Here is a 12,097-nt window from a genome sequence, read left to right on the forward strand (position 1 = left end):
ATGATCATAATGAAAGGTGGAAAAGGCTCGAAGAGCTGAATGGCCTACTCCTGCTTCTTTTCTCTAGGTCTGTTTTTGTGCATATCCCAAACACTCATGGTCGATCCTTCTACGCTTAAAACCTCTTTCTCTCTCCACCAAGAAAAAGATGTCCAGCTGCTACAAGGATCTGCCAACACTATTTCTGTCTCTCGTCTCCCTGGGAACTTCTGTTCCACATCATCATCACCACAGTCTGATCAAAATAACTCAGAGTAAATCCTCTCTGCATGGTGCCATGGTTACTGAACTTCCAGTTAGAGAAAGATTTAATATAGCACATTTTCACAATGGCATTATGTCCCAAAGCACTTAAAGTTTAATGTGTTATCAAAAGGTGGCACTTCTGACAGTGCTACACTCCCTCAGCATGACTTTGTTGTGGAGTACTTTTGAAGTGCAGCAGTCCTTCACATGGACTGCAATGATTCATGTGGCTCACCACTAACTTCTCTAGGGCAACTAAGGATGGGTAAAAAATGTTGGCCAGCCAGTGATGCCTATGTCCAATGAATGAATAAAAAAAGCAAAATTTTTTTGTGGGGTACCTCTGACAGTGCAGCACTCCCTCAGCATCCACAGCTTTACTTTTGTGTGGGATGCCTCTGACGGTGCAACACTCCCTCAGCAGCCACAATCTGACGTGTGGGGGGTGCCTCTGACACTGCAACATTCCCTCAAGCATTCAGAGCCTGTCATTTGTGCGGATTGCCTCTGACACTGCAACACTCACTCTGCATACACAGTCTGACATGTGTGTGGGGTACCTCTGACAGTGCAACACTCCCTCAGCATTCAGAGCCTGTCATTTGTGCGGGATGCCTCTGGCAGTGCAGCACTCCCTCAGCAGCCACAATCTGACGTGTGTGGGGTGCCTCTGACAGTGCAGCATTCCCTCAGCATCCACAGCTTTACTTTTGTGTGGGATGCCTCTGACAGTGCAGTACACCCTCAGCATATACAGTCTGACATTTATGTGGGGTGCTTCTGACAGTGCAACGCTCCCTCAGCATCCACAGCTTTACTTTTGTGTGGCGTACCTCTGACAGTGCAGCATTCCCTCAGCATCCACAGCTTTACTTTTGTGTGGGATGCCTCTGACAGTGCAGCACTCTGGACTTGATTGACAGCCTGACCTTACGTGCTTGGCTCTCGGGAGTGAGATTACGAACCCACAACCATCTGACTCCAGAGCCACCAGCTGAATCTGCGTGTCGAATTTTCCTGACTCCTTACACACTTGAAGATTTTAATCAAAAGGCCATCTGAGCTTGAGTGCCCATTCTCCAGCACGTGTTTTCCCTTCCCTAGAAGAGGAAATTTTCACGAACAATATCTCACAGAGAGGGAAAGACTCTCATTTGGAGCCATGAGGAGGTGCAAATTTATATTCTGGAAGAATTCTAAACGAATGAGGGCTAAGGATCGACAATTTTAACCTAACTTGCCGTTTGAGAAACTAACGGAATTGGTGCAAAGTTTTCTTTTACACACCATCCGTCAGTCCCATTTGGCAGGGCAGCAGAGATCGATTGGGCGAGTTGTAAAATAGCGTTTCCATCCGATCTTTGGTGAATTATTTTAAAATGATCCCAGAGAGTCCAAGCTCGGTGAAGTCAGGACTAGTCTTACTCGGCTCCAAATGTCGAATCGTTCATTGGGGCATTTTAAAATTACTGCCCTTTCTGAGGTGTGGTGAGGTAGGCAATGCAGCGACCGAATGTGTACAGCAAGATCCCACAAATCGCCATACTTTTAGATAATCTGTGTGATGTTTGTTGAGGGGTAACTATTAACCAGGATATCAGGGGAAACTCTCCCCATACCCCAGTTTGAAATATCGTCCTCAGTTTGATATATTATCTGAGAGTCAGTCAGCACCACCGGCAGTGTGGGGTTCGCACGGTATTGAACTGGGCGCTCTTCCGTTACCCAAATCTTCACCCATTAAGCCTGCACAGCATAACTATTCAATCATGATGGCATTACCCCAGGATTCGCTCCCCTCCTCACCTGACCCTTAAGCGCAAACAGGAATTGCCAAATCAAGACCTACACCCTCGAGAGACTTTTTATCTCGGTCAGAGACACTGCAGAGTCCCTCTCCTTCATCCCTACCCAATGAAAATCAGTTCATTCAAAATAGTCTGTAGATCAAATCAGTGAAAAGGTACATGATTGTCACTCAACCATTCGAAGCTCCTACTCTTAGTTTGCCCAAGGCAGCACTGCGGCACAGAGATCGGCAGTGCTACTTCACAGTGTCAAGACCCCGGGTTCGATCCCCGGCTTGAGTGACTGTCAGTGGAGTTTGCATGTTCTCCCCGTGTCTGCATGAGTTTCCTCCTGGTGCTCCGGTTTCCTCTCACAATCTGAAATACAGGCTGGTTAGGGTGCATTGACCACGCTAAATTCTCCCTCCGTGCACCCGAACAGGTACCGGAATGTGGCGACTAGGGGGTTTTCACAGTAACTTCATTTCAGTGTTAATGTGAGTCTACTCATGACACCAATAAATAAAGAGGAGGTGATGTTTCTAATTTGCCTCTTGAAGTTCCTGGTTCTTGAGTCCAGACTTTAGAAATGTACTATCGATCCGCTTTATCTATTGCTTTTAATTGAAGTTCTTCATTGAAGTTCTCTTCTTTTTTATTCTTAACTAGATGTTGTCCTGTCTGGAGGGATCAATCTCAATGACATCAGCAGCCTCTCCAGTGCAGATTTTCTCATTTACTGAAAAAAGCTTTACCAATGTGGCCTGAGCAAGACATCATAAATCTAACTGTTCAGGCTGTTAGCTGTGTGTTCCACCATTAGGTAGATTACATTGAATCTGCAGCATAGAAACAAGCCATTCCTCCCAACTGGTCTTTCCAGAGTTTATGTTCCTCCTGAGCCTCTACACCTAGCCAGATCAGCATGCTCTTAGGTGTCTTTGTCCGTCATGTGTTTATCCGGCTTTCTTAAAGGTATCAATCCAATTTGCCTCACTTACTCTCTGTATTACTGACCTCCACCTTGAACCACAAATTGAGTGAAGCAATCTCTCCTGAATTCCCCACTTGATTTATTCATGACAAACTTTCATTTGATTTATGGCCCTTAGTTTTGGACTGCCTCAAAAATGAAAATATCCTCTCTTCATCAACTCTATCTGGGCCTTTCATAATCTTTAAAAACAACATCTAGTGGTATTATTGCTAGGTATTAGTGCTATTAATCCAGAAACTCAGCTAATGTTCTGAGCCTGGTTCAAATCCCGCCACGCAAATGGTGGAATTTGAATTCAATAATAAAAAAAATCTGGAATTAAGAATCTACTGATGATTATGAAATCATTGTCGATTGTCAGAAAAACCCAATGTCCTTTAGGGAAGAAAATCTGCCATCCTTACCTGATCTAGCCTACATGTGACTCTAGTGCCATAGCAATGTGGTTGACTCTCAATTGCCCTCAGGCAGCTAGGGATGGGCAATAAATGCTGGCCAGCCAGCACCACCCATGTCCCATGAATGAATAAAAAAAAAGATTTCTCCCCTCCACCTTCTAAGAGAAGAGTGCCCCAATGTGTTCTGTCCTTCCTAATAGGTATAGCCTCTCGATCCTGCTGGATTGCTTTTTTGGTATATCACCTAGTTTTAAATTCTTCCCATAACATAGAGACAAATGTTTCTTTAAAAAAAATTGCTTGCTCTATTGTTTAGACTTTGAGTGCGATGAGTCAACCATTTGCTGTCAGATCCTATTTTAAGTTTTAATTCAAATTGCTCATTTCAGTTTATGACGCAGCCTTTTTCAACCAATTGCTTTGCATTCAACAGTGTTTAATTTTATCTGCTGTTCCTCTGCCCAATGACACAACCAATCTATATCCTGCAGCTAATTGTTAGTTCAATTTTCAGTTGGTACAAAACAAGTGGGTTTCAATTGGGTACCACAGATTGCTTAAGCAATGGAAGACAGAAGAGCAGGGATCATTGGGATTTATTCAAACTGGAAGGAAACCAATTGTGATATCTCCTAAGAACCTGGATGGCACAGTAGCACAGTGGTTAGCACTTCTGCCTCAGTGCTAGGGACCCAGGTTCAATTCCGACCTCAGGTGACTGTCTGTGAGGAGTTTGCAAGTTCTCCCCATGTCTGTGTGGGTTTCCTCTCACTGTCCAAAGATATGCTGGTTAGGTAGATTAGCCATACTAAGTTGTCCCTTTTTGTCGAGAATTAACAGGGTAAATAGGTGGAGTTATGGGGCTAGTGCCTGGGTGGGATAGTTGTCGGTGCAGGCTTGATAGGCCAAATGGTCTCCTTCTGCACTGTGGGAATTCTATGATTTTATGACCTCTCTAAGTCATAAATAATCGCAGCTATTCACTACATTTAGATAAGAAAATTAGACTCTCCACTTGTCTTGATGAGTGCAACTCCAACAACAGTCAAGATGCTCAACATCACTCAGGACATAGCAATCCATTTGATTGCTATCTCTTCCACAAATGTTCACTTCCTCAAGCAGCAACAAACAGTGACAGTTGTGTGTACCATCTACAAGAAGCACTGCACCAAGAGTCCTTGAGTAGCAACTTTCAAACCCATGACTACTAGCATCTAGAAGGACAGCAGGGCAACAGATACCTGGGAACACCACCATCTGGTGGCACTCCTCCAAAACATTCACTATCCTGACTTGGAATTATATTACCGTTCCTTCACTGTCACTGGGTCAGAATCCTAGAATTTAAACCCAAACAGTACTGTGGGTGTGCCTGCACCCTCAGGACTGCAATTTAAAAAGATGGCTCACCACCACCTTTTCGAGAGAAACTCGGGATGGACAATAAATGCTGGCCAAGCCAGGAACACCCACATCCCATAAATTAATTACAAATAAAATTGAGAGCCAGATATCCAAATTTGCCAATGACACAATGATTGATGGTACAGTAAGCATTGTAAATGGCAGTGTAAAAATACAAAGAGACATTAGTAGATTATAGGAGTGGGCTAAACTGTGACAGACAGTTACAAAGGCAGTAAGTGTGAGATCATCCATTTTGGACGAAGAATGGGTGGAGCCCAGTATTACTTAAAGAGTGAAAATTGAGGGACAATGGGGATACAAAGATATTTTGCAGTTCATGTCCAAATATCATGAGTGTAATGTTTTAACTATGTTTTAAACAAAAAGAAAAGATGTGGTTTGCACACATAGATTCAAAGTAACACACAGCAAGTTTATTTGTTGTCTGTACAGAGTGCAACTAAAAGCAGGAGAGCTTCTGAAACACACTAATGGCGTCACCATAAAGTGATCACGCAGCTCCTTAAATATATAATTAGTATGTAGTTGCAAAATTTAATCAAAAAGACGAATGCAACATTAAAGTCTTTATAACTGGAAGGCCAGCATATAAAGAGCAAGTCCTGCTGAGGCCACATCTGGCGTACTGTGTACAGTTCTGTGCACTGTGCCTTGGTAAAGATATTTGGACTGAGTTCAGCACAGATTCGCCGGAACGTCCACGGCGGTCCAAATGTTCAGATTGTAAGGAGGAATTTACCGGTTTCTGTTGCCTGGAATGCAGAAGGTTCGAGCAATAATCTGGGGGATTTTGAAAGAAATTGATAGGGTAGATGGAAGGAAACGTTTTATATTCGGGAGGGGTGGGGAAGTATAGGCTAAGGGGACATAATCAGGATCAGGCCATTCGGGAGAAAGGTTAAGAAACATTTCCTCTTGCAAAAGGTGTGGCGGGAGCGTTGGAACTCCCCCAAGAAAAAGAGAGGCCGGTTCGGTTAAGTTTGAGATCCATGGATGTCAGCTAGACAAGGTTTGAGGATAAGGCAGGTGCATACAGTTAAAATACAGAGCAGCCACGATCTGGTGTAACGGTGGGACAGGTTAGAGGGACGGAAATTTCAAGAAATTGATTCCTCGGGGCCGGAGCCCTGGTCGAGGCAGTTTTTTTTAAAAGATGGTTTATACACAGAACAGTGATACTTGGGAGCGAGTTAGAGGCTGAAAGACCACGACTGCAAGACAGAGAGTAAAAGGTTACGTTTTTGCTTTATTAAAGGTCATTCTGTCACCACACCCCCATACAACACAACAATAGAAGCATCAGATAGCATCCCTGGTGTCACGGCAACCAGGAATATATGTTAAACTATGTACAGTACATATCGTTATGTTATTTACAATACAAACAACATTCTCTTAATTACACGTGTGGGGAGAGAGAAAAAATTCAACATATATACACATTTATATACGTATAAATATTTTGATTTTATGGGGTTAGGAGCGGGATTAATTACAAAGTCGGCATTTAAAATGGATAAATCGAGGACCTGAAAAATTAACGCTTTTTGTTTTCTCCTTGTTAAATATATACACATAACAACATGAACCAGTACAATCACTTCCTCCAACATTATTCTGGCAGTGGTTACTATAGCAACAGAGATTATATTCACATGATACAAACGTCAAATCATGTTGAGCCATGCCTGTGGTTACTTTTTTGTGTTTTCAAAATTTAAAACGTTATTTATTTATGTATGGCTATCGATTGTCGACCCAGGGTCGATATTGAAGTTACTTCCTTTTTCTTTTGAAATATATATATAATTGTGTGTGTGTGTGTGTGTGTGTCTATGGCTATCGGAACGCCCCGTAAGTCAACGGGAGAAGACGACTATGACTCCGGGCTGTTCTTCCAACTCTGTGCCCCGTTTCTGAAGGCTATAATGGATCGAAAGATGGGCGAGTGTGAATCGGCCGCGTTAAGAAAAGATTTTTAAAAACCCAACCACACACACATCCCCCTCTCCATCCACAGCAACCCACCACTCACACCCAGCCAGCCACACATCCCCTCTCCTTCCCCTTCCCATCCCTGCCTCACCCCCTTAGCTCCCACCAAATGATCGATACATCTTTGTATGCATGAGGATTCGAGGGACGGGAAGAGAGGGGGGGAGGTTGGGTTGGGAAGCAAGCTGGCGGGATCTTGATCGTACAGTGTAATTTCAGACACCCCCCCCCCCAAAAAAAAGCAAATGTCCTTGCCACCTGAGGTGTCACTGATGCCATATTTCAAAACATGTCCCTTTGGGTGCTATGGGGAGATGGGTGTGTGTAGTTGGGCGGAGGATGGCGGGGGGGGCGGTGGTGGGGCTGAAATTGGACGGGGTGGAGCACCTATTCTACTGCTAGACAATCCTGGTGGATTGGCAACCTTTGGAAACTCTCTTGTCTGCCATCGCCTCAGCCAACCTCCCCAGTAAGTATTTAGACAGGGTGCTTCCTCAGCGAGCCTACCCTCCTTCTCCAACTCCAGTCTCCTGGAAATTGCTACTCAGGTCATTCCTCACCCTCTGGGGGCCAAACGCACACTTCCTCTCCCTTGCTTCCCAACCTTTGTGCCTAGACCCTAGTATGGTAGACAGAGAGAGGCTGTCACAGGGTTAGTGTCCAAAGTACTTGGGCGAGCCAGCTGGAGTAAAGGAACCTGCCCCATTCTCCTCAAGAGGAATGTGACCTTGCCGTGACAAGGGTGTTCCTCCCAATATCAGCTTCTTAGCATAGTCCTCTCTCTCTCTCTCCCTGTGTGTGCTCACCTCGCCAGGCAAATAAGGCTAACTTGGTGCTGAAAGAAAGTGAGCAAAAAGAGGGCATGAGGTGGAGCCCCTGCTTCTGGGACAACTCCCTAAAACGTGAACTCTGCCTTCAGTTAGCGGGCTGGTCAAAAGCCTTGTTGATTGTCAGTCGCACTTTTTTTTCCTATGTATATAAATTCTTTGTCAAGGTAGCTCAGTGCGGTGATCCGATGGCAATGGGGGGTGTATTTTGACAAGGCGTGACCTGTAGATCCCTTGGATCAAAGGGGGGGGGGAACGTGCCATACCCTGGGAACACACACCATGTGGATGTGCAGAGACAGCTCTGCCAGTTCAGTGCACACCGGGTGCAGCCGGGGGGGGGGGGGAGGGGGCAGGGGTGTGACTGGGGACTCACAGACACTCACGTTTCCATGTCTCCTCCCCAGATCACCAGAATTATTATTAATTGAATAGTCTCAACCCTTGCTTCATTTTCTGCTTGGACACTGATTCGAGAGACGAGAACGATCCTGAATCCCCCTTCCCCTTATCTCACTCTTTTTCCTTCCTCTCCCCCACACCACCCCCTCCTCACTCTCAAAATGTCTTCCCTGCTGCTTCAGCCAAAGCAGTGACGCTGGTGATCTATTTGATTGTTAAAGAAAGCCATCTCCCCCGCCAACCCACCCCACCTCGCTCCAAAAAAACTCCCACACTTTTGATTATTGCCGCCCTGGTTGGAGGGGGGCGGGGTGCAGGACCGGGAGAGACAGACCTGCAACCAACTTTAGCGTTACTTCCCACTACATCAACCACTCCAGCCAACAGAACAAAGTGAATCAAATCTGGGATCTTCCTATTCTTTACAGCTGAACACAGTAAGTTAGGGGGAGGGGAGGACTACGGGTTAAAGTTGACTGTTACAATACCAATAAAACCAGATTGGGTGCACGGGGGCAAGTGGAAGAGGTCCTCATAAGGCCGGGGTCTCTTCAAAGCTCAGCTCCTGTGCTTCGAGAAGCATTTTTCAGTATCTGATCCAATCTGATTTCCGATGTGTGGCAGCGGTCAGAGACCTGTCAACCCTACACCCCCGCCAGCTGAAATTGCCGCTTTCAGTACGAACTGATGAATACTGAGCAATCGGATATGCTGCCTTCCATTCACTTTAAAGAGGTGCTACCTACATTTTATCTTTCACAATATTACCATAATAATCTTCCCAGCTTGCAAGCCAGATCAGTGCGCGTAGCTTGGGATAGTTGGGAGTGAGAAAGAGTGCGCTGTACTGTGGATTAGTTCGGTACTTAGGAACTGGTGGGGATGGCGAGGGCAGAGAGTTGAGGAACGAATGAGAGGGAAGGAAAACAATCTAGTACTACCAGGTCTCTCTGCTAATTAAACAGGAATTGTTGTGGAGCCTCCAGAATGCAAAGCTACGCGGGAGTCAAATGAAATGATTGGAGCAGTCAAATAAACTTATTTTCACTTTCGGGCCTCGGAGAAGGAGTTTTATTGTCCTTGACCTGGTGCTGTCCAGGAGGAATCCAACTAAAAGCTAATTGATGTCCCCTAACCCGCCCCCGTAGATTGAGGATTTACTATCTTATCCTAACAACGTTGCCTTATATAGGATAGTGGTACGGTTCTGTGTTGATAGTTTTAAGGCCAGAAGGTGTAATTGCTCGGCTTCTTCTGGCCAATTAGAGGCTAATTGCTCTCACCCGATCCTGGGATCCATCTACTATATTCAAAGTCAATTAAAGGGCAACTGCTCTTCCTAGGGTCCACGGGTGAATGAGAGAGCAATTGCTTTTATCAGGTGCTGGCATCAGAGGGTGACTGCTCTCACTAATCAATCAGAGAGCTACTCTTCTTTCATCCTCAGGATTAATTAGCTGTACTGGATCCTCAGGCTAACTGCTTGTATCAGATCCTTGAATCAATTAAAGTATGACCACTGCTAAAAGATTCTTTGATCAATTGAGGCTAACTGTCCTTACCATATTCTCGGGTCAGTTAGAGGCCAATTTCTCTCTTCATATTTTCAGGGAAGTTAGAGGGTAGCTGCCATTATCATTTCCTTGGGTCAGTTGGAGTATAACTGCTCTCATTAGATCTCAGGTCAGGCTCAGAACTGCTATCAATTCTTGAATATGTTAACGCATAATTGCTCTCAATAAACCCCAGGCCAAGTATAAGCTAGCTGCTCTCATGTGATCTGCAGGTTGATTAAGTAGCCTATCTATTTTAAGAAAGAAGGAGTGCATAAATTTGCATGTAAGGAAGGCCCTGTGATACTTGAAGTCTGCTGGGCATATCTATTTGGATTGCTTAAAGTCAAAAATATGCAGAGGTCATGAGGGCAGAAGTATTATACCAGTTTAGCTCAGCACATAGAACATATCACAATTGACATGTTTATCAATTTTAAAAAATCAGTCAAAATTTTAATTGTAGTGTGACAAGAATTGTTTTGCAAATTGGAATTGTGCCATGTTTCAGTCATGAGCAGCCAATATTTTAAGATAGCTTAAGATGTGTCACAGGTCAAACAGGGAAAACAGGATCAGGATAGAGCAGTCAAAAGATCAAACTGGATCTTTTGCTGAGTTAGAACTGCTCTGTAAATGTCTGGAAAACTTCTCAAAGTGAATCAGACGTGAAGAATTTAGAGGAGTAATGCACATCTAGATAGCAGTTTGGGACTGTAATGAAGGATGAGGGGTGAATGGCTTCTGTTCATAAGGAGGCTGCACACAATTTCACTTTCATGCCACTAGCTTTTACTTCAATGCTATGTCCCACAGTTCCAAGGAAAATGCCACCATCAAAGTGACAGCTAATGTGACTGTCATTTTGGGTGTTCTGATACAACCTGTAGAATGATTGCCAGAATGGTACAGGGCTAAATTATAAGGACAGATAAGGAAAGAGTCCTATTGGCCCATCGTGTCTATGTCCACCAAGCACTATCTGTTCTAATCCCATTTAATAGTTAAGGAAGGGGAGTTCATACACTACCAACAGATTGAGTATTAACCTGCAAAATCCTTCCAGTGACAGGCAGGAAGAGCAAGAGAAACTCCTAGTCTGCCAGGCTTGATGCGGAATGGTACCCCTCAAGCTTTAAGCCTCTGGTGACAGGCTAGTGACCTGTTCTAGGGAAAACACTAGCAATGTGGACAAATGAAAACCTGCCTTTGTGCATCACTAGGTGCAGGAAGAGAAACAACAACAATGTAATGAAGTCAGGAAACAATTCTTCAAACAAGGGACAGTGGAAATCTAAAAAATGCTGTCAAGGTTTGGGACTGAATTAGATATTTAAAAACTGGGATCAAGATTCCTTTTGGGAAAAGGGATATGGAGCAATGGCAGGTAGGTGATATTAGTCAGTCATGGTCTAACTGAATGAGGGAAATGGGCTCAGAGGGCCTGAATTGTTCACTCTCGTTCCTAAATTCTTGCAATCCTAATTCTGGTAACTGACTACCCCTCTAGCAGAATCTGACTTGCAAGCAGAGAATTTCCAGTGAAGGCAAGGATCTTTAAGTCTGATCTTTGAAGATTTATTGATGTGGGAATGGGGTGTTGGTGGTGGTGAGGGTGGGGGGTTGTGGTGAGAGGTAGTTGACGGGACAGAAAAGACTTCTACATTTTCATCCTGGTGATTTTCCCCTGCATTTTAAGGGTTATATTTGTTTGCCTCAGTTAGTTAAAGGTCCAGTTCTGAAACCTCCCCCTCACTCCCCAAAGTGAATGCATTTCTTTATATTGTTTTATTGTTTAAAATATCCCAGAATTTTCCTTCATTCAAACTTTTTCTAGATTTAAAAAAAAACAAAACACCGAACAACATTGCTCACAGAACGAATCAAACGTTGCGACTGAATGACCCTACCTTACCGGTGAACTCTGTCACTATGCGATACTCGCGAATTAATGCCCCCCTCCCCCGGCCCCCAATCCCCCAATCCCCCAAGACTGGATTGTGCACGCTTAAGTCGCTGTGGTATTCTACACTTAACCGCCTCTAGGGGGGTAAATGGTTTAATGTTAAGAAAAAAATTATTAATAATAAATTGGTTAAATACATTTTCAGTGACCAGCAGCCAATGGTAACCTCTACGCGAGCAAGAGTCACGTTCAAAGAGACGGGGAAACAAGCAAGCAATTCCCAGTTTGGAATCCTCAAGATTGTGACTGGAGGATTGCAGCAAATTGGCTGCTCTCAACATCCCCATGCCCCCACTCTTCAATCCCATCAGCCCATGCCTCACCTCTCACTTCACTTGAGAAGATTTATAGCCAAGACTAAGAAAATTGTACCCTAAGATTTGTGCATGGAACTCATGGATAAATGATGCAGAGCTGCGCTTTGCCCTTAGAGGAATTGCACACCACCCCTATGCAGTTCTCCTTGTTCTGTATGTCCTCTGTCAGATATGCAGC

The 12,097-nt window shown here is 44.4% G+C and overlaps 1 protein-coding gene across 1 annotated transcript in view; it reads right to left on the reverse strand.

Annotated features, from left to right (window-relative positions):
* Positions 1 to 6,139: 6,139 nt before the first annotated feature.
* Positions 6,140 to 12,097, reverse strand: part of LOC145335766 (ras/Rap GTPase-activating protein SynGAP-like) — a 565,240-nt gene continuing 559,282 nt past the window's right edge. The window contains exon 19 of the mRNA XM_080181495.1: positions 6,140 to 6,782. Coding sequence (XP_080037621.1) covers positions 6,699 to 6,782 — 84 coding nt within the window. The 3' untranslated portion in view covers positions 6,140 to 6,698. The remainder of the gene's footprint in view (positions 6,783 to 12,097) is intronic.

This window comes from Carcharhinus amblyrhynchos, unplaced genomic scaffold (assembly GCF_965287045.1).
Source record: "Carcharhinus amblyrhynchos unplaced genomic scaffold, sCarAmb.v2.hapA scaffold_40, whole genome shotgun sequence".
NCBI classification, from domain to species: domain Eukaryota; kingdom Metazoa; phylum Chordata; class Chondrichthyes; order Carcharhiniformes; family Carcharhinidae; genus Carcharhinus; species Carcharhinus amblyrhynchos.